The sequence below is a fragment of the Drosophila pseudoobscura genome, chromosome 3 (genome assembly GCF_009870125.1).
Source record: "Drosophila pseudoobscura strain MV-25-SWS-2005 chromosome 3, UCI_Dpse_MV25, whole genome shotgun sequence".
Lineage (NCBI taxonomy): Eukaryota > Metazoa > Arthropoda > Insecta > Diptera > Drosophilidae > Drosophila > Drosophila pseudoobscura.
In genome coordinates this window covers 10671413-10693785 of record NC_046680.1, presented here as the reverse complement: position 1 = coordinate 10693785, position 22373 = coordinate 10671413, and the positions used below count along the sequence as shown (strand labels likewise).

At 41.9% G+C, this 22373-nt stretch overlaps 1 protein-coding gene across 3 annotated transcripts in view; it reads left to right on the top strand.

Moving 5' to 3' along the window:
- Hr3 (Hormone receptor 3) overlaps positions 1 to 17594 on the top strand; it is a 30902-nt gene extending 13308 nt beyond the window's left edge. For 2 of the 3 annotated variants that reach the window (XM_033377856.1, XM_033377854.1), the window contains exons 2-9: positions 14754 to 14981; positions 15051 to 15219; positions 15417 to 15586; positions 15661 to 15764; positions 15848 to 15994; positions 16076 to 16319; positions 16381 to 16531; positions 16618 to 17594. In XM_033377856.1, the coding sequence (XP_033233747.1) occupies positions 14754 to 14981; positions 15051 to 15219; positions 15417 to 15586; positions 15661 to 15764; positions 15848 to 15994; positions 16076 to 16319; positions 16381 to 16531; positions 16618 to 16738 (1334 nt within the window). In that variant the 3' untranslated portion in view covers positions 16739 to 17594. Of the gene's footprint in view, positions 1 to 14; positions 720 to 14753; positions 14982 to 15050; positions 15220 to 15416; positions 15587 to 15660; positions 15765 to 15847; positions 15995 to 16075; positions 16320 to 16380; positions 16532 to 16617 lie in introns of those variants that run through there. The other variant, XM_033377855.1, reaches the window with a different exon arrangement.
- The last annotated feature ends 4779 nt before the right edge of the window (positions 17595 to 22373 follow it).

Here is a 22373-nt window from a genome sequence, read left to right as displayed (position 1 = left end):
ACATCTATAGCAATATACACCATATACATATATACATATTATATACATATACATACCTAAATCGATTGGCAGCCCCCCATCCCCCCTCTCACAACCCCACTGTCTCATAAACACCCACACACTGTGATAGTTCTTGATTCACACGGAAGGCGAAAATCGAAGCAAATTCATTCGTTAAATATACATACTTATATGGAAACGAGCAGCGGATAGTAGACAAGAGGACGACCAAGTGCAATAAGAAGTTGGCTAACAGAAATCACAACCGAAGGGCAGCTACATACTGAGTCCTGTATACAACGTTTTACACATTTACACAAGTAGAGCTAAAGCTAAACTAAACGTAAACGAGCATCTAATTCATTCGGTGGACAAAAAGCATACAGATTGCGCATACGCCACCCCCGCAAGGCGTGCGGCATGAGCGCGTGGCTGAGTACATCAGAGGCTGCAACAACCAACTCAGAGTGTACATAATACTTTGCCAATCAACGGCAACTGCAACATCAGATACAGGAAGAGCAACAGCAATAGACACGCACTACAAACGTCACCAAAGCTTCGCATTTCGCATTTCTCACTAATAATTATGTATACGCAACGGATGTTTGACATGTGGAGCAGCGTCACTTCGAAACTGGAAGCACACGCCAACAACCTCGGTCAAAGCAACGTCCAGTCGCCGGCGGGACAAAACAATTCAAGCGGTTCCATCAAAGGTAAACCAAGACCCCCCCCCCCCCCCCCCCATTTACACCATTACCCCATTACTCCGCTCTAGAATAAGTTGGTTCTAGGGAAACGAAGGAAGGAAAACGTCAAGAATAACTCTTGCACCAAATATCTTGATAAATACTAATTTAATGGTTGATTAAGAGCTTATGGATTTGAAATCAAATGTTTCAAATAGAGGGTTAGCACATCCAAAGAAATAGTTACTATCTTTAAGAGTATATGCTGAAGATTTGTTGAAGATTTATTAGCAAAAAATATACCAAACATCCCAAAGATTTAAGAAACTCTAACCCAAGACCACAAAATTAGCAAATGTTATGAAAGCTATAAAAATATAATAAAGATTTCATACATATGTGGCGCCAAGAACTCCTCAAAGAACTCCATTATTATTATTATTATTATTATTACACTTTAAAAGTTATTTGTGATTTTTCTTTCCACAAAAAAGGAATGGAAAAATTGCACAAAATAGTAAAAAAGAAAAAATGAAATTAAAAATTGTAATTTAATGAAATTCAGTTAAGTGCGAAGTTTTATGTGGCAGAGCTGTGGAATTGCGGAGTCAGTCAGTCACTCAGTCAGTTGGTCCCGGAATGGATTGCTGCCTCTGTTTTTGGCTCTGTCTCTGCCGCTGCCGCTGATGATGTTGTTTGGCAGTGAAAGTCACTTGGGTTTCTCAACAACAACAACAATAACAGCAAAGGCGAAGGCAAAGGCAAAAGCAACAACCACAGCGGAAAAGCAACAAAAATTATTTTAGGGAAATCCATGAAATTCGTAAATGAAGAAAGACGCAATAACAAAAACACAACGGCCAAATGAAACATTACGAAACACACTCACAGACGGCCACACACGCATATGTATTTTGCATAGGTGTATGCGTGCACATATGTGTGGTTTTTGTTGTTGTTTTTTTTTTTTGCATTGACAATTCAACTAATTTGAAATCAGGCAGCCAGATAGAGAAAGAGACAGCAAACGAGGCGACCCTTTCGCTCGACCAAAATATACAAAGATACAAATTGTATATGTAACAAAAAATATGCGAGCAATAAAGAGATTCACAAAAAAGAATAATAAAACAAAATGGAAAAGAAACTTGCGAATTAAAGCTCGCGCGCTGGCCATAAAAAATAAATGCGATATTGTAATGCCAACAACATTTCAACAAGCCGTACGAGCATTTACATACATACACACACACATATGTACATTATCTATGCACATAAGTATGTATGGATGTATGTGGGTGTTTTTACGTGTAGCTGTCGATGAGTGTATTCCATTGTGTTGCACATTTTTCGGCCAGGTTTCCATTTCTTACAATCCACAATTGAATGAAGTCTATTTTTGTCTAAGAAGGAAAGTAAGCACTTGCTTCTTTCATAAACAGCAAATGATGCTACATTTATTTGACAAGCAATTAAATTAAACATTACTCTGAGATTTAGTTGCTCAAGGAGATATAAACATGTTGTATTCATTTTGATTTATGCAATGAATCCAGCTATTGCTACCCTTTCAGAAAGATATTTTCTAATTTGTATATACAGCTATCTATGATAGCATACCATTTTATTTTGAAGATATGTATAAAGCTATTCGCTTAGTTCTCCAAATGAATAATAAACTTAAAATTCGAATGGGAATATAGCCTATAATAGGCGTGCAGGTAATTCAAATATGGACTTTTCCATTCTGGCGCTACGTTACATTTACAAATTACAAATGAAATTTGTAAAGATATTTTTAAAGGTTTTAAAGATATAAGCCCAAATATGACGTAACGTCAGACATTACAAAAAAAGGAGGTGTTTTTGAGGTTGGGGGCAAAATTGCCGAACTCTGAGAATTGGGTAGATCTGTAATACAGATTCTGTATACAATTTTTTTTTTAAATATATGAATTTTCTAGCGCTAATTTTCCAAGTTCTTAAATATAAAAATCTCTTCCTGTTTTTTTTTTTTTCAATGAAATCCGCTGAGCTCCTTGGTAATAAAAGTTTTAAAATCTTCTATATGTTACAAAAACTTTGAGATACAATCTGGAATCATCTTTCTTATAAGAGATAATAGTAAAGGGAAATATAACTATAAAAATACCAAATAATATCGAAAAAGTGAACTTTGGCTTTGTTGATTATGTTTTCAGATTAAATTTACTGCAATTAAATGTCAATTTGGTAAATTATTTAACTTTCAATAAACTTGGAAAATATTATTGTGATAAAACTATCTATATGGAAATCAAATTTGATTGACTTTTAATGTAAAAGTTCCGCTATGATTGTTTCATAGAATCTCCTTCCAAATTACCTATATTTTATTATGGTTGCTTTCGCTTTTGTGACATTATAATCGTACATATAAATGTGTATATTTTAGGTACAAACCAATTTGAGTTCCCTGAACCCTTAAAGGGTCACCGCCAGGATCTGATAAGCAATTAACATTTTAGTCAGGCTTGCTGGAGGTATTATTTATAACATACATAAATCTTAATCGCGACAGGAATCTCTCCCCCCCTCATCACCCCCCTCTGACAGAGTTGCGTGCAAGAAATGAAGGCAACCCACGGGGTTGTCAGAGGGTGAATCGGTCACTGTTACTGTTACTGTTACTTTCGGCATGCAATTTGGCTTTATGACTTCCGCAAATCAACTTTTATTCCGTTATTGAAATTTTCACTTTTTCTCCTCGCGTTTACATATTTTCTCCCTTTGGTTAGCAATGTCTCTCCAAAAAAAGAGGAAGAAAAAGGTGAAGCAGATAGAAATGTACGCTGAGAGTGAAAGAAATTTGCGGCGTAAACAGAAAGCAGCCGAAAAATACAAAATACAAAATACAAAATTTAAAAAGCGAAAGAGTTGACAACGAAAGCGTCGGAGCGATGACGCTGGCTGGGGCCCTTGGGGGGGGAGCAAGAGCAGTGCAAGGCGGAACAGCAGAAAGAGAGATGGAGAGGAGAAGCAACAATGAAATATTCAAAAAAAGAAAGACCGAAAAAGTTTTGTTAAAGTGAAATGTTGCTGTCGCTGCGGCCTGCCTCTGCTGCTGATTGTGTAGTCTAGGCATACGCACACACACACACACAAACACACACACACATACCCGCTCTGGCAGCGCCCCATGCTGGCCCAAGCCCTGCCGCCCCTCCCCAACCAACATCTCCCCGCCTAGAGACCCGGCGAGATAGTGCGAACGCCCGTTAACACTCGAAAACTATGAAGCTACGCTACAAAATTGTTGTCTGCCTGTGTGTGTGTGCGTGTGTGTGTGCATGGTCTGGCAGCGGCAAAAGCACACACAATCATCATCGCCAGCGTCGGCGTCAACATAGTAAAAGTCTAAAATCGACAAACAAAAAAAATTTATTTTCGGCGGTCATTCAACTCGCACCGCACACACACACGCACTCCGCCAGAGCGATAGAGCAATAAAGCGACACAAAGAGCGGGAAGGAGAGGGAGAGAGAGTGCGTGAGCGAGCGCGCTCGACGCCTGTTATGCGGGAGCGTGCGTCGACGTCGCCGTCGCCGTCGCGACAGCGGCAGCGCGGCGCACGCACATTACAACATCCCACACACACACACACATACACGCACGCACAATAGAGGAATACTTTCTATGGCTTTTGCTGCTTTTCCCCCTTGCCGGCCCCTTGCCTCCAGCCCCTGATTTGCTTCTATTTTCTTTTCAAACTGAAATTATTATTATGTTTTATGCAGTCCAAGTTTGGAGCCAAAGAAAGGAGAGGGAGAGATCCTCCCCCCTCTCTCTCTCTCTCAGAGAGAGGGACCGAGTCAGAGAGTTTAGAAGAAGAAAAAGAGGAAATTCTGCTGCCCATTTTCTTTGTTTGACAATTACTGCGTGAATTTCCATGATTACCGTATTAATTGCCTGTAGGAGAACAGAACGCACCCAACGATCGAGTCCAACTTCCTCTCTGGCAGTCCGTGGACCGTTAACTACTTCGGATCTGGCACAGGCGATAAGGCCTATAATTAGTGTATTACCCGATACCAGATTTGAATTTCCCGATCATTTTCAAACGTGCGTGCAGTCCAGGTCTCACTTTGCATAGATCTTCAGTGCGAGACGAGAGTGAGTCAGCAGAAATGGAAGGGTAGCCTATGATATCATATGTACGAGAATATGCTTGGAGATGATTACGGGGCAGCACTTGAGTGTTAATTTTGAAACGTGACAACATTTTTACACTCGTAGTTATGTGTAAAGTTTTTGGAATGGTATTCCAAGAACTCAAAGTCCGCCCCTTACTTTACTTGATGTACATCTCCACCACCATGGACTGTCGCTTTTTATGAAAAGTTGAGGATATAAATGTTTGTCGATCTCTGAGAAATTTCATCCTATTATGTGTACTACTGCCTGGGCAGTTGTGAAAACCCATATTATATGATTCATCTGTCCCATTGGAAGTAGGATTTTCTAGAAAAGGACTATTTGCACTCAATTTTGTTCCACTTACAGAGACATCATGCCCAGATACTAAATGATAGATTGTTTTTCATGACAAACCAGCCATAGGAGTCCGTAAGGAAGATCTCTTGAGTTCGAATCTATTCTGGTTCCAGCCGATCTTTGACAGATGTTTGCCATAAGTATTGCCACACAACGCACACTTGCACGTGGCCGAGCATGTTGAATGGGTTCTGGCAGACATAAAAAACTTAAATTTGCCATGGAATTTCCCAACATCCCGCTCCGCAGTGCCACCCCCATGAATGTACAATATGTACTCATATCCATATAGATTTTGCATGTGGAGCATGCAAATATTTTGAAAATTCTGGCCTGTCTGCTGGAGCTAAATAGCAATTTGTTCTTGTTTCGGCTGGAAAGTTCATTCGCATTTGTCCTAGAAAACTGTTAAATGCAGAAACCACACACAGAGGTCTGTCCCTTTATTTGTTCTGATAATTTATGGAAACTTACAAGAGTGCTGCCAAAACCACGCAATGGCTAAGTGACTGATACGCGAAGAGTTCAACGACCCGTGAGTAACATCACCGTAAAGATAACCCAACATTTGGCAGACAATTGTAGAACCTACTGATCTTTTTTCGATGGCAACTATCTTCTGACGAATTCATGCTCTACTTTAAGTTATGTTCAGATGGCATCGATATGATATTATCTCTACTCTCCCCCCCCATACGCTGATTGCATTGCCGACTAAACACAATGATAGGATTGAAAGCTAATCGTTATCTGCTGTCTTTCTCTCACAACTAGTAGTGCAAGGAAAAAATACACACTTCTTACACACAAATATGTGCTATACAAGTGCTTGTAGACGAGATAAGGCCGACCACAGAATGTGTGTCATAAGGCCACCGCAACTTCAGGGCTCTATGCCAGAGCTATAGACAAGAAACTATACAATAGCTATACCCATCAGATAGTACTAGAATATTCTACCAAAAAATTATCGGATAGTACAGAAATTACTTGATAAACTACGGATAATACTTGCTAGAACTAAAAGTTGAAGACAAAATCCTTTAAGGAAGCTCCCAGCTTTTCGGACAGTAGTTCAGTTTGTTGGAAAAGTATCAATGTTTATTTGGAGTACTGTATCGTTTCTTATCAACATATTCACAAAAACGGATCTCCATTGAACGCACTCCATAAACACAAACAACATTCGTTTACAAGAACTATATAAAACGAAGTGCTATTGAGACGAAATGAAATTAATGAGAGAACCATTAAAAAGCATATAGAGAGATCTGCCAAATGATTCATCAAGTACATTGATAACCTCTAGAGTCTAGACGTATATATCTCGGTTCTATTGGGTTAATTGCAGTTTCTCCGGCACATACATAGATGTACATACATAAGTACATTATGACATCCGTTCAATAAACTACAGTCACAGAAATGAAACGAAAAATGATTTACCAAAACGACAAACGTTTTCATTATCCCAACGAGCAGCGGGAAAATAATTAAATAATACTATTTTAGTAATTATAAAGCAGACATCTATTGCCATGCCTGAGTGATCCGCCCCCTCCCCCCCCCAGCGACCCCCCAGCGCCCACTCGGGCGCAGCTGCGTATCTTATCTATGCAACTCTTCGCATAGTTTAGCGTTTTGTGCGTGCGCTTGTCGCACATGAATACCCATACATATGTTCATACATATATGCATATTTGTGTGTGTGTGTGTGTATATATAGGCAACAAATAAAAGATTGCATGTGCCCCACAATGCAGACACAAACAGATTCACAGACATTGCATTGAGTCGCGTCGCCAAATGAATAGACAAATATGTATGTATGTATGCACACGCACACATGCATGCTTATGCGAGAGTGCCTGTGCATTGGTGGAGCTCTAAGCACACACACACACACACACACACACACTCATAGACCAAATGCAGCGCCAACGCTGGTGGAGGCAAAGCGCGCCAACAAAATGCGAAAACTGGGACAAAGTTGAACAGACGAGCCAAGGACGGATATTAGTGCGACGCGGCGCGGTGCGGCTCGGTGCGGCTCGGTGCGGCGCGAACAGTTGCATGATGAAGCGACGACTGCTGCAGCAGCACGACGGCAGAGACGCCCGCAGAGACGAGGCGAAGTTGGCAGCGAAAAAGTGGAAAACAAAATGAATGGTTTGGTCCAACAGCATATACAGTGGCCACTCGATAGGATTGAAAGCTAACAAAAGTACAAATACAACATTTAAATATTGGGGAAATCGAATAAAACGAGTACCAAGACACTCCTCAAAAAATATAATACAAATTATAGGAAAATTTATTAAGATCGGTAAGGAACTAATGGTCTGTATAATGTTGGAGGAAGATGCGAAGAACTGCTCGCGATGCAATAAAGTATTGAGAGAATTTGAGTATCTAAGAATTTGTATACATTTTATAAACCTTTGATTTATTCATCAAACATTTTAAAAGGTTCCTCCAGCTCCCAGGGACTTGCGATTGTGATCCTTCAAGGCGCTATCGGGAGTGGCCACTGTACCATTTGTCAGTATGGTTTTGGCTCCACTGTGAATGTTGTTGTTTGTTGATTACAATTTGCATGACGCCAGCGGCGGTACAGCCACCAGGGCGGATAGAAACACTTTATCTCTCTTTCTCTCTCTCTCTCTCTCCCTCTCTCGTTTAGGTTTTCCGTCTTCTTCTTTTTTCCAGTAGCAAAATGCAATAGATGTGCTGTTGTTATTTTTTTTGTTAATTTTGCAGACATTTGAGCCAAAAAACAAAAAAAGCAAAAGACAAATTTTAATTAATGGTGGAAAAACGAGTTTGCCTGGTTTCCATCACCGTCACCCTAGCAGCCACGACAGCGACAACGACAATGAATGGATTTTCCTCTAGAATTCTTTTTTCCAAACAGATTTCAGAGATACATATATACACATATATACAAGTGTGTTTCTAAACGGACAGATACGGGTACGGGTACGGGTACTCATAGAGTTCGTGTTTCTGAATGTCTCTGGGGTCTGGTCCGTGGGGTCTGTGGGGTCTGGCTCAACTTGAAAATTCTTGTTTTGGGCAAATAGCAAGCTGGAAAAAACCGGCAATCGGCCAGTGGCAAGCGCCGATGTTTAGTTCTTTTTGGCTGATCTGATGCCTTAGTCAAAACACTTAAATACCATAAATAATTGGTCGCCGTTTAAGTGCACTCGACTCGTTGCTGTTGCCTTTGCCGTTGTTGCGCAAAAATCTAAGCAGAAAAGCTGAAAAGCAGAGCCAAAGGAGTCGGCTTACACGCTCTGTGTGTGGCTTTTGAGGTTGTCAAGGTATTTTTTCGGTTCGGTTTGAGTTTTCTCTACGAGTATAGGCGGCTCATTCGCGAGTTGAGTTTCATTTGTGCTGCTGACTCGCTGCGTACATACTCGTACATAAATAATGCCGCAGGCCTACTTTTTATGCTGCTGCTGCAGGGGCAGGGGCAGGTGGTATGGTAGGGCCTGCTGTCGATGTCAAACAAGCAAATAAATATGCATTAACCCATTCCAATTCGGTTTCTGGCATAAAACTAGAGGAAATTTATTGTATTTTGCGAGCAAAATGTCGGGATTTATATGCCCCCTCCCTGTTTGGGGGTTCTAACGCTTCCCCCCATCGGGTAGAAAATAATCTTTTTTCTCAAATTTTCCATATAAAATCCTGATTGCTTTAATGGAATCTGTGCAAATATAAAGAGATTTTAGTTTAAACCTTGACTGGCATTAGTAGCTTATACAAAAAACCTTTGGTGAATTTTATGATTGCAAGTCTGTCTGGCTCACGACTTACTAAGGGATTATAATTAAGTTGTGGAATACCCGCAGAAATTAAATCTCCAGAATATATATATTCCAAGCGTTTCGCCGCACTTTTATGTATTAAATAAGTCAATAATCTGTACAAAGAACATTTCTGGCAATGCTGTGACTCATGTGGGAGAAAACCGTACATTTCTCCCACTCTCTGGCCATTTCTCAATCGTTTTTTCGTCCCGTCAACCTCACGTGAGGCGTATACGTGATGTTTCGGGAAACAACACAGTATATTTCGCATACGTCATGTAGGCATTAAAAGCTGACTAATTGTGAACAGAGCAGACCCATAAAGGTATCGTATTGTACACTGTGCACTAATAACTGTTAACTTTTGGCCAGCCCAATAAATCTGAAAGAAATGATCAAATTACTATGCATCGACACGAAGAGCGGCGCAGAGCGGGGGGAGCAGAGCGGTGTGGATAGCAGAGGAGGGGGAAGAATTACATCATTGGGTGAAAATGCTCAGCGTTTCGTTTAATCGACCAAAAATGGCAAATTCTTCCGCTGCTGCTGCTGTGGCTGTTGCTGTTGCGGCAGCTTCTTCGACGGTTCTCGTGGGTCAATAAACTTTCGGGCCCAGTCAAAAATTTGTATATGAGAAATTCTTTTGTTGGCAACAAAAGAACGAGCGCGTCACGTACAGCTGTGTGGGACAGGGACGGCAACAGGGAAAGAGAGAGAGCGAGTGTGAAATGTAAACATTACAGAAATGCCAGGCCATCTCCCCATCTCGCCATCTCGCCATCTCCATACCCCATCCCATCTTTATGGTGATGGTGTAGCCAAAAAAAGAAACGAGCGCGAACGATGGCCGAGGAACCGTTAGCATAGCTGGGCGCTGGGTTCCCGGCGATGGACGATGGGCAAGGGGGCTGAGCTTCTAATAACGATTAAATTATGTATTAGAATGCGGCTCTGAATGAGTGAATGAAATCGGACTTGGGCAAACTCTAACGGCATTCTACAAATATGCAAACGCAAAATAATAAGGCAGAAAGAAAGCGACAAATTACGTAGCCAGCATGCTAATGCCCCTCTCTCTAACGGCACTTCGTACAGCCGGCTAAAAGCCACGCTCCTCACAGCCCGCTCCACGTCCTCTTCCTCATCTTCTTCCATACCGTGAGAGTGGCTGTGTGTGCTTGTGTGTGTTTTACTTGTGAAAGCTGGAAACGGGTTTTCTATTAGCATTACTTGGCGGCAAAAGAATGAAGCACGACACAACACCAACAAGAGAGAGCCGAGCCAAAGACAATCCGCTCTTTAGCTGGCAGTCGTAGTGGTAGAACCCCAACAGCACTCTGGCGCTCTCTTGGCTCTCTTACGTGGAGCTCTCCCGCTCCGACACAAGGCAGTCGGCTGGTGCATTGACCCCACATCGCGCTGACCCACTTACGAAGCTGCTTTTGCGAATGCGAATTGCCGAGGCGCGCTCGTGCCGCTACCTCGCGAACAACTTGTGCAATAGCAGCCTCGGCAGCAGCGGCAACGAACGCTGCTTCGCTCTCTGCTTTGACCGACTGCTGCGCACAGTGATTCGAGCGGGCCGCAAACCGGAATGAAATTGGTTGCTGTCTAATGAATAAGCAAAGTATATTGCATTTACTAAAAAATAAGAATAATAATAATAATAATAAGTAATGGAATAATATATTTACTTGATTTCTTAGTAGTTGTACTCGTGAAAACTGACTTTATTCCATCTGAACATCAGAGTACATGTATCAAAAAGAATTGAATTTAAATTCAAGCTGTTCCACTGTGGCGGAGGTATTATGTGTTTTCTTTATAGCACTGCTATAGTTTCTGGCGCTGTTATTGTTATTTTTTTTGGCTTTGCGTTCGCCGCAGTGCCAAAAACTGCAATTCATATGCAGCAGCTTCTCCCTCTCTCACTCTCTAGCTTCTCTCTCCTCGCTCTCCTCTCTCTGTCTCTTCACACATGTCGCTGCATATTAATTTTCGTATACATTTGTTTTTGTATGGGTGTTTGCTCCGTTTCTTCGGTGCTGTGCTGCTTTTTTTCGAGCATGCATTTGCAATAAAGAAGAACATATTAATTTTGACTTCTGGTTATTGCTGCACCCAGCAGAAGCAGAAGCAGGGTAGGGAAGGGGCTGGGGTGGAAAGCCGCGGGGCAGTGCAAATGAAATGCATATATGCAAAATATTTCAGCCTTTTCTCGTTTTTCCCAAGTGTGACTGTGTGTGCGTGTGTGTGTGTGGTGTGTCAGTTGTTGGCGGTTTCCCATTCAGAATTTATTTTATTAAGCGCTTTTTGGTCAGCGTTTAATTTTGTTTGCTGCGCGAAGGAGCTGCTGGTGTGGCAGCGGCCAGTGTGACGTGTGACGCGTGGAGCTGCCGGGAGGAGGCAAACTTGTTGGTTGGTCAACAGCCACTGCAGGTTTTCCTCTGTCACGCCGCCTCTTTCTCCTCTCCAAAAGCACTTGATTAACGGTAACTGGTTTTCCTTCTGCATCGGACCGCAGCGCGTGTGCGTGTGCGTGTGCGTGAGCGGGACACAAGTGCAGGGATGATTCGATATTACCCAATAGCTGACTGGGTGCGAATCCATTCGCGATGCTGCACACGGTATCGGTTTGATAATTGCCCATCAAATACATATGTACAAATTAATCTACTACTGCTTCAATCGTTGATCGTTTTGTAATGTAGTAAACATGTTAGCAATATGAACTAAATCAAGGGCAAAGCTTAAACGGCAGCATAGTACGCTGAACTCGGTACAGTGTTGACCCTACCAACACCTAGTCAATAGATATTCCTAAGAAATAACTAAAGGTCAATGTGAATATTTTGTGGAAAACCGTACCGAATGAATCCTCTTCTATTCATTATGTTCTTGGCTCTACTCCTTAAAAGTCGTATATTTCCAATATCTATCATACATGTCATAAGAATCTCTTTATAAGAATCTAGCAAATAATACATAGTGTATCCGTGAGACACAATTAATTCAACGTGTTTTTTGGCTTCTACCTTTTTCGAATACACGTAAACAAACAAATTTCAACCAATATTTGCTTTCATTTCAAGAAAAGTATGTCATACATTTGTTTTCTCGCCGACTATATGTACATTGCACAGAAATGGCAAATAAAACAATAAAATGTATATCATGACACACTTTTCCGAAGCCGTATTCAACAAATATGTATGTATATGACAGCGGTATTTGTTAAACCCAATTTTGATAAAGTTAGGTTAAGCAAATACGACATTCCTGCGAATTATAGATGGATGGTGTAAAAGTCAGATTTGGAGACGGATACTAGTCGTCACAAAATCACTAGATCACTGATTGTCATTCAAAAAAAATTTCATATTAGAAGAGATAAATGTTCTTAAGTACATTAGTAACTTAAAAGATTTCATTTCATATATTGTTGAAAGGTGCTTTCAAAAGATGTTGATAATTCTGTTCTATTAGAAATATCTGTCTTAAATCTCTTCGTGGTATTTTATAAATTTATGCTTTGATCGGTATGATATTAATATTTAATAATATTAAATTACTTTTCGGTCCAGTAATGTAATTTTTCTTTCAAAACCCTTGCGGGTTCTAATGAATGTCGTTGCATTGAGGTTTCTTTTCAAAACGTAGTTAATACATAATCGTACATGTGTAACTGCTATCCGTTGAATTACCGATTTCATGGACTGCATACAAATGAGCTTAAAGCGCCCTCCCCTCGCCACTACCCCCGCCACTGACGTGCGCTGGCACGGAGCTTTGCATATTCATTGACTGAACATAGCGGTATGTGCGCCACTCTGCCTCTCTCTCCGCCGCTCTCTGGTGCAGTGCAGCTACCGCCGTCTTATCTGTCGAGGCCCATAAACACGCACAGGCAGGCCCTTACTTCAGGCTGAGAAGATAAAGATTTATGTTGGGCTTTTGGAAAAGCCGTACAAAGCCATTCCATTTCCCCCAGTGTTTCGTAATGCCCGAGAATCATACAACTTTAAAGCGCTTTAAGTGACCCCGTCACCCTCCACCCACCACCCGCCACAGCCCAATACATGGCATAGCCCACTGGTGACGACACACATTTTGAGCGAGCCAACGACAATAATTAAATAGCTGGCCCTCGGTTGCATTGGGAGAGTGCTTTCGGCTCTCTGCACTCAAACACATCGCGTAGTGTGTTAAGAGAGCCAGCAAAGAGAGCCCAGAGCTAAGAGTAAAGAGCGGAGAACTTTCCTTTCGATTCTGTTTTGGTTTTCTTTTCCTCCGCTTGCTGAGAATGTTTACGAGTGTGTGCATCGGTATCTGTGTGCTTGTATGCCTGTCCGTGTGCGCTGTGAGATACTGCCGTGCGGGGAAGGTTCATTGACACTTGAAAAACATTCAGTCAGTCACTCACACTCTCAGACTCTTGCACAGGGAGACTGACAGTCACAGGCTCTCTCCCGCTGTCGCTCATCATCTGTCACACATTTCTCCGATCCGATCCGAGCAGCGGCTGGCTTGCCTGGCACATTTTTCAAGCCGCGTTGTGTTTTGATTATACCACGTCTCTGCCGCTGCTGCTGCTGCTGCTGCCGCTGCTGCTGCAGCGTCTGTGTTTGTCAGCGTTTGGTTCAGCGCGCAGCGTACGTTCATCTCATCCTCGTGGGTAAATACGCAAAAGCGCCTAGATTACACAATGGGCTCCACCAGACGAGACCAAGCTGCTCTCTCGCTCTATCTTTCTCGTTCGCCTACAAGTGCAGCACTGTCCGACAAAGTTTGGGAGCGCGGCGGTAATATAACATATTGCATTTGATTCTTCTGGTACAAATTAAAACTTAAAATATGCTGTATAAATTAATTGAAAATCAAAGCAAAACGAATTGCACTCAATTCTGCTGTGTTCGCCGCTTTGGTATCCAATATTTTGTCGGCTAGTGTGCGCTGCTGTAAACTGCAGCAAATTCTCACTTTGAACCAGTTCTCAACCAACGATGCCGCACTGCTCTGCCGCTGTTGATCAGGAAGTTGCATCATCGCTAAAGGGATTGCAGCAGGGGAACCCCAAACAGCTGTCGCTGTACCATCCCTCCCCCTTCCACACGGTGGAAGTCCCCTGCTCCGTGCCCCTCTGCGGTTCTTTTTGTCTGGGCAGACAAGTGGCTTAAGGTACACGGGCATTGTGTTGCACGGATAATACATTACACTATTGCGCAATAGTTCCTTGGGGTCGATTCGGCATTGTCTGGACTCCGACAATGGAGGAGGGGGGCAGTGGGAAATCCATTGACTAGAGTTGCGGGGCGTTTTCTATTGGGATTTGTTTTTGTGGCTCTTCGTATAGCCATGGAAGCGGTTCCTATCCCAATCTAAAGACAGCCTTTAAATCAAATTACTTTTCAAGATATTCCCAAATGGGTTGTAAAATAGCGGAAAGATTTACTCCAGGAACAGCTTCTCCCTAAGTGGAAGAAAAGGGATAAGATGGACCAATTTATTGTAATTACGGCAAATGGTACGGAATAATTCATGGTCGGATCAGTTAGAAAGATAGAGTGGAAGATGAAGAGGAAAGTATTGCCCATTCGGGCAAGTTTAGTTTAGTCCTACGGCTTTCCAGAGGGTGGATGTTAATAAGACGCAGCCGACTCTTTATTATTATTAAAAAGTATTCTAATTCAATATTCGAATCTGTCTATTCCAGCTCAAATTGAGATAATTCCATGCAAAGTCTGCGGCGATAAGTCATCGGGAGTGCACTACGGCGTGATCACCTGCGAGGGCTGCAAGGGGTTCTTCCGCCGCTCGCAGAGCTCCGTCGTCAACTACCAGTGTCCGCGCAACAAGCAATGTGTGGTGGATCGCGTTAACCGGAACCGCTGTCAATACTGTAGACTGCAAAAGTGCCTAAAGCTGGGAATGAGTCGGGATGGTAGGTGGCTGCTCCGTTCCGGAGAGTTCGGAAGGTGTTGATGCTCTCTTAATGACCTCTTCTTTGCAGCTGTAAAGTTCGGCAGAATGTCCAAAAAGCAGCGCGAGAAGGTCGAGGATGAGGTGCGATTCCACCGCGCCCAGATGCGGGCCCAGAGCGACGCTGCCCCGGACAGCTCCGTGTACGACACGCAGACGCCTTCGAGCAGCGACCAGCTGCACCACAACAGCTACAACAGGTGCAGTATGACCGATATGAGAATGATCCTCCATATTGATGCGTTTGTGTGCACCGCCCGACCCCCCTTCCGGCCCCTGCTCATGCTCCTGCTCCTGCTCCTGCTTTCACTTCCATTTCCACCATCTTTATCTCTTCTCTGGTCTTCTCTTTCTTTTCATCCCTGCCCCGTCCTGCAATGCTCCTCTTGTCACTCAGCTACAGCGGCGGATATTCAAACAACGAGGTGGGCTACGGCAGTCCCTACGGCTACTCGGCCTCGGTGACCCCCCAGCAGACCATGCAGTACGACATCTCGGCGGACTACGTGGACAGCACCACCTACGAGCCGCGCAGTACAATAATCGATCCCGAATTTATTAGTCATGGTAAGTGAATCCCATCCACAGGAATGCTTTGCCTCTCATAATGATGAATGATAAATCGATACCCTGTATTTCAGCGGATGGCGATATCAACGATGTGCTGATCAAGACGCTGGCGGAGGCGCATGCCAACACAAATACCAAACTGGAAGCTGTGCACGACATGTTCCGAAAGCAGCAGGTGAGAGATGGGATGCGATGCCCCCGCCCAAAAGTATGCCACATAAATTGCAAATACTAATCGTACTACTTGTACTCCCATAGGATATATCGCGCATTCTCTATTACAAGAATCTGGGCCAGGAAGAACTCTGGCTGGACTGCGCCGAGAAGCTGACGCAAATGATACAGAATATCATTGAATTTGCGAAGCTCATACCGGGATTCATGCGCCTGAGTCAGGATGATCAGGTGAGAGCCATACCCATACCCATACCCATACCCATACTGCCCTCTGATTGATCAATTGCTAAATGGATGCTTCTTGCCCAGATATTACTGCTGAAGACGGGCTCCTTTGAGCTGGCGATTGTTCGCATGTCCAGACTGCTAGATCTCTCACAGAACGCGGTACTCTACGGCGATGTGATGCTGCCCCAGGAGGCATTCTACACGTCCGACTCGGAGGAGATGCGTCTGGTGTCGCGCATTTTCCAAACGGCTAAGTCGATAGCCGAACTCAAACTGACTGAAACCGAACTGGCGCTGTATCAGAGCTTAGTCCTGCTCTGGCCAGGTAAGTTGAATCATCCTCGAATCCCACCTTGCCATTGGTTCACTTCGAACTCTGTTTGTAGAGCGCAATGGAGTGCGTGGTAACACTGAAATACAGAGGCTTTTCAATCTGAGCATGAACGCAATAAGGCAGGAGCTGGAAACGAATCATGCGCCGCTCAAGGGCGATGTCACCGTGCTGGACACACTGCTGAACAATATACCCAATTTCCGGTAGGTATTCGTAGTGCGTCTAAGTAGATCCCTCCTATATCCATGTACCTGTGTATAATCGGTAATCTTTAACCGGATCTTTGCAGCGACATCTCCATCTTGCACATGGAGTCGCTGAGCAAGTTCAAGCAGCAACATCCGACCGTGGTATTCCCGGCGCTGTACAAGGAGCTGTTCTCAATAGATTCGCAGCAGGATCTGACATAACAAGAACAGCAACAGCTCATGGAGACGTCCGCGGATGATGTTGCTGAGGATGTGGGTGCCACGGGGTGTACCCTGCCCCATGAACCTGCCCCTGCCCCTGACCCTGCCACGCAGCAGTCGCTGCTCGTGGACTAAGCACAGGACAGCAGCAGGAAAAATAGCAACAGCAGCAAATACAACAACTTTATCATGATTTAAGCTAGCATACAACCAAGGATGTGATCCTCGCCAAGGACTCACTTAAAAAAAGAACTCTATATATATATGCATATATACATTATATATGACAGAGCGAAAGAAAGAGAGAGAGAGAACGCAAGGGAAGGGAAAATATTTCAAAAATATTTGTTACTCAGTTAAGACTTTTTGCTTCATAGAGAAACCAATTGCATTTCGAGCAAGGGGCTTCAAGTTTTCGATTTTCGAGGTTACGCATCCAGTCCCGGTCCCACACCCACGCCCATCAACCCCATCAGGTTATCCCACGAGTATCCCCAGGCAAGCCCTGACCAAGTACTTAAAGATTCAATGACGACAGACCCATGCCCTCTGCTCCACGCACACGCCCAAGCCCAGGCCCACGCCCAAGCCCACGCCCACGCCCACTCCCGCCTAGGTTTTCTTCGCCTTTCGTTGTAAACTGAAGAGTACATATGTATGTGTATTATATATGCAGGAGATGTATGTATAACTATGTCTTATCGGCTATGTGCACGCATATAGGCCGTATTTCTTTGTAAACAACAAAATCGAATATCTCGGAAAATGTGTTCTTATAATTATATTGATTAATGCAATTACAATATATTTACAATTTACCGTTACGTTTTTACATTTTACATTAGACGATGACGGAGAGGATAGAATAAACGGATAAGCGGATAGGAGGATAAGAGAATACAGAATCGAGAGAAGAGAAGAAAGCGGAATGCAGAAAAACAAATAAGAAAATTCAAGCAAGCACATAAAAGTATGCAATATTTTGTTTAAAAACAATTTTTTATTAATTTCTTATATATAACATAATTACGTACATACACACACACACACGTATATATAGCACTATATATATATACAAATATATATATACATATATATATACATGATAGACAAATCCCAATCCGGTTCCAAGGTTTAGTAAAAATAAAGAAAAAGATAAAACAACAAGAAAAACCAACAATTTTTGATATGAAATCCTACGCATAATTACGAAACTTTTATTGTTTATAAGATAAAAACTTAAATACAAAAACAAAAATTAATAAATCAAAACAGACTGACGGACGGACCCTGACAGCATGCCCCTCACCCCTCGCCCCACGCCCCACTCACGCCTTCACAAAGCCCAAAAAAAAAAAAACAAAAAATGAAAGAAAATCTTCAAAAATTAGAAAGACAAAAGAAACGACAACTTTTTGGTTGATATATACATAAATATATATACATTTATATAACTGACTGACTTTACAAAGACGATACACACACACACACACACAGAAAACATGCTTACATTATATAAATTAGTTAAACTTAGTAAATAAAGAAACCAACAACAAAAACAATTGGATAGTAGGTGATAATTGGTGTGTCTTAAATACCCCCCCTACCCATCCCTTTTCCCCCTGCCCACTCCCGCTTATGCCCCCCTTCCCATCAGCCTGCTACACTGTCATTTTGTACTAAATTTAAAATTAAAACAAAATCAAAATAGTTTTTGGTGAACGTAAAACAAAAATTCATCAGGCAGGCATAATTATTAATTACCATTAATTATACGAGTAACAAGGAAAATTATGATTAAAATGTATACACAACAACAACAAAAACAAACAAAAAAAAAAACAAAAACGAAAAAATACCAATAAATTACATTTTGCAATTCCACAAAAAAAAAACTAAACAAAAATATATAGAAAAGCGCAGAAATAATTTTTGTGAGTTTTCGCTGAGATCCTTTCCACACCCACACCCACAACCACACACACACACACAACCGCGCGCAGCAAAGCTTACACTAGCCAACATAGAACTGGGGACAGGGACGACAATTTGTACTTCAATTGCGAAACTCTGTGGGTTTTTGGTGCAGTCAATCGATTGGACGAAATTTCAGTTCGACATTTTTGGCCTTAGAAAAATAACAGATATAAAAAGTAAAAAATAAAAAATAAAAAACAAAAAACCAATTGAATGAAACTAAGAATACTTTATATATATACAAACCACATATACATTATAGCGAATACGGAACTAGTTTTAGTTTATACAAAGCAAGGGAGCAGCTTTCAAACTTGAAATAAAACAAAACAAAACAAAAAAAAAACCAATCCAATCCCCAAAACCAAACTTTGTTAAAAACTAAATACAGAAAGGAGGAAAGAGGACGAAAGCTAATCTATTAAATAATATACAGTGACGTTGAGTTGGCTAGAGCGGAGGACGCGGCAACAAAGTGTATCTATATATGATATATGATATATATATACAAGAAACAAACACATATATAGATATATCTACTGTTAACTTTTTACGCTAAGTTTTTAGTGAAAGAAATGGTTAAATTTTTAAAGTAAAACTGAAAACTGAAAGTGGAAAATGGAAAATGGAAAACGGAAAGCGGAAAACTGTAAACTGAGAGCTCGACAGGTGTAAAATGAGTAAATTAAATATAAATTTAGCATACATATACATATATACGGCATACTGATTATGTTACGATATTTACATTTATATAAAGAAAAGATGCAACAAGCCCCGGAACTCCCCTCTGAGTAAAATATTAAAATCAGCAGCAGGAGGAGCTCTCCGAGTCCCAATAAAATAGCAAACCGAAACCAGGAGAAGGTAAACAGAATTCATTATATATACAAGCAACCTCTTCTCTACATACGAGTATATGAAAGAAAGGCATTATACATATATGATGTAAGATTAAGTAGCTCTAGGCCGACACACACAGACACACCCTCACACCCACACTCACAAAACCTCTGGCATATGCTAATGAGGGCCCTCTGGCAGCTGCCCGTGACAGATACAAATGATCATCCCCAAGGAGTCACCCACAAACACACACACACACACACAAACATTCTCTAAAAGGTGTACAAAAAAGCAATATAAACACTGTGAAGGGATGGGATGGTGATGGAAGTGAATGCTAGCCACAGTGGGCATTGTCCAGACTGATCCAATGAGCCCAAACCCGCGAACCTTAGCCCGGGGCTCCCTGGATAAAAGACGAGTTCTTTATTTCTACTACGCTTCTTTTCAATTATTGGATTCTGAAGAGATTCTCCACACGCATACATATGGTACAGGCCGGCATATATTCGATTTCAGATCTGTCGGAATTTCCCGTGATCCGTGATCCCGCATACGTGATTCGGTCCCTCTTGCATAGCGTTTATCTAGCCTATGTTTAGTGCATCTTAGTCAATCTTCTTATCCTTCATCTAAAATATTTTCACCATTTACACACCCCACAGATTGGCTTTAAGTTTTTTCCTCTTCAGGAATGCTCACTGTACTTGGTTATTAGTCTTTGATTTTACTGTTTCCTACTGTCTTGCATGCTCTCAGGGGTTCAGTGCACTCTCATCGACTCTTTTCAGTCCGTGACTGCACAACGTGGCGTATGCGCAACTTCTTTTCTTTCTGGCTCCCAGCCCCGACCTTCCGACGATACCAAAAATTTGTTATTTATATTTCAACGAGCAGGGCTCGAAGCATGTTTAATTTCAAACAATTCTATTGCGTTTTTTAATGCCCAAACACGAAAAAGAAAACGAAAATAAATAAATCGGAGATCTGTAGCCAATACAATCCAATATTTACGCAGACCAGTTGTAAACAAATCGGTACGAGTAGTGGAAGGGTCAGACGGGGTAGTGGCACACGAATGTATGTTGCATAAAACAATAATAAGACGAGGAAGAAGATGAAGGATGAAGATGAATCATGAATCGAAGTATCCGGGGACATGGTACTCCACACGAGTACATATACACCCATCCCAAACACAATCGAATACGAATGAAACCGAATCGTTATTCATATGAAAATTCACACACTCACACACACACACACACACACATAGACACGGATGTAGTTTTAGTTGATTAGGCGAATTCGTTTTTATATATTTGTAAATTGTTTTTAGGTAAATCGAATTATATACAAACATAAATCATACATGCATACATGCTATGTATGATCCAGATTATATATAAACTATGTCATACTGCATTATGGTTATTATTATGATTGAACGATTCAAATGATTCATGATTCTTGATACCGGAAAGGGCGAGCATCAAATGGAAAGACCGCAGGCGAAAAACTCGGTAAAAGGCTGGAAAAGCCGTTCGAGAAATCGAGGCAGAAGAGCAGAAGTAATTCAATTCATTCTTAACAATAAAATGTAATCTGAATTATACAAAACCAAAAAAACAAAAAGCAAAAACAAAAGAAATCCAAAAGAGAAAACAAAAGAAAATCATAAAGAAAACATTTTGCACAGTTTTACTTTGAAGGGGGGGAGGGGATGCAAAGACTGAGCAACAGTTTGATTGCCTTTATTATTCTCATTGTTCAATTAAAATGAAAAAATTTCATTAATTGCCCAACGGCATTGTTCGATGTCCGATTTTGCATTTATAATCCACGTCAATGAAAAGCCAATCAATTCCAAATGGGACTCCGCACAGCGGCAATAGTCGGACTGTCGGACAGCCGCGGAAGCAAAATCCGACTGATCTGCCCAAGGGGGTATTTATGAGGGAATCGAATCTGATCAATGAACTTAGGTTCGGAGGTAAGTGAGTTATCGAATGCCTGTCCACGGAGGAAGCCAGTAGATCTCAGGGATCCCAGCTTGGCCAGGCTAGCTTCAGGCAATAATCTGACTGAAATGTTTTAAAGAAATCCCAAGTGAGATCCAAGTGACAATCCCTTTCAGTCCTTCTGGCAATCTGCCATCAAGTGCCCACTCTCAAAGTCAATAAACTCAGTAAAGTCATTGAAATAGAAGTTATTTGAATCAATAAATACTCGCATGAAATTACATTTCAATATCAGGCAAAACTGTTGCCTGGCTCAATCAGTAAAGGATTCATATGCCAACTCTAGTCGTGAGTGCCACCTGATGCTTGGCAAAACCCCTCACAACTTTGTTTGTGTGTCTTGGGAGTGGGGAGGGCTTCATTTCTGTCAAGTTCAGCAAACTTTTGTGGTTCAGCAGAACGAGTGGACAATTGTCTAACTCGCATTCGATAGCCATAAATAAATGCACCCCGCCGCCCCACCACAACCCTGCAGTCAGTCTCAGTGGCCATAAAAACGTGCCACACACACAAGCCGAAAGAGAGAGAATCTCGTACGAGAACAGCAACAGCAACAACAACAGCAACAGCAATTGAAGCATTAACAACTACAACAACGACACCTGCGCGCCCCGTTAAAGGCAAATCCATGTTGGGGGTAAACTAAAACTTGGCCGCACTTGCCACATTGAGGCATTGGGAAGAGTAGATTTATGGCCACATATGTATGTAGTACACGTTGCGGCTTTCTGTGGCAAGGTCGCTTTTGATGAAGTCAGCAAAGCAAATAGTTTTCCCTGCCAGTTCCCCTT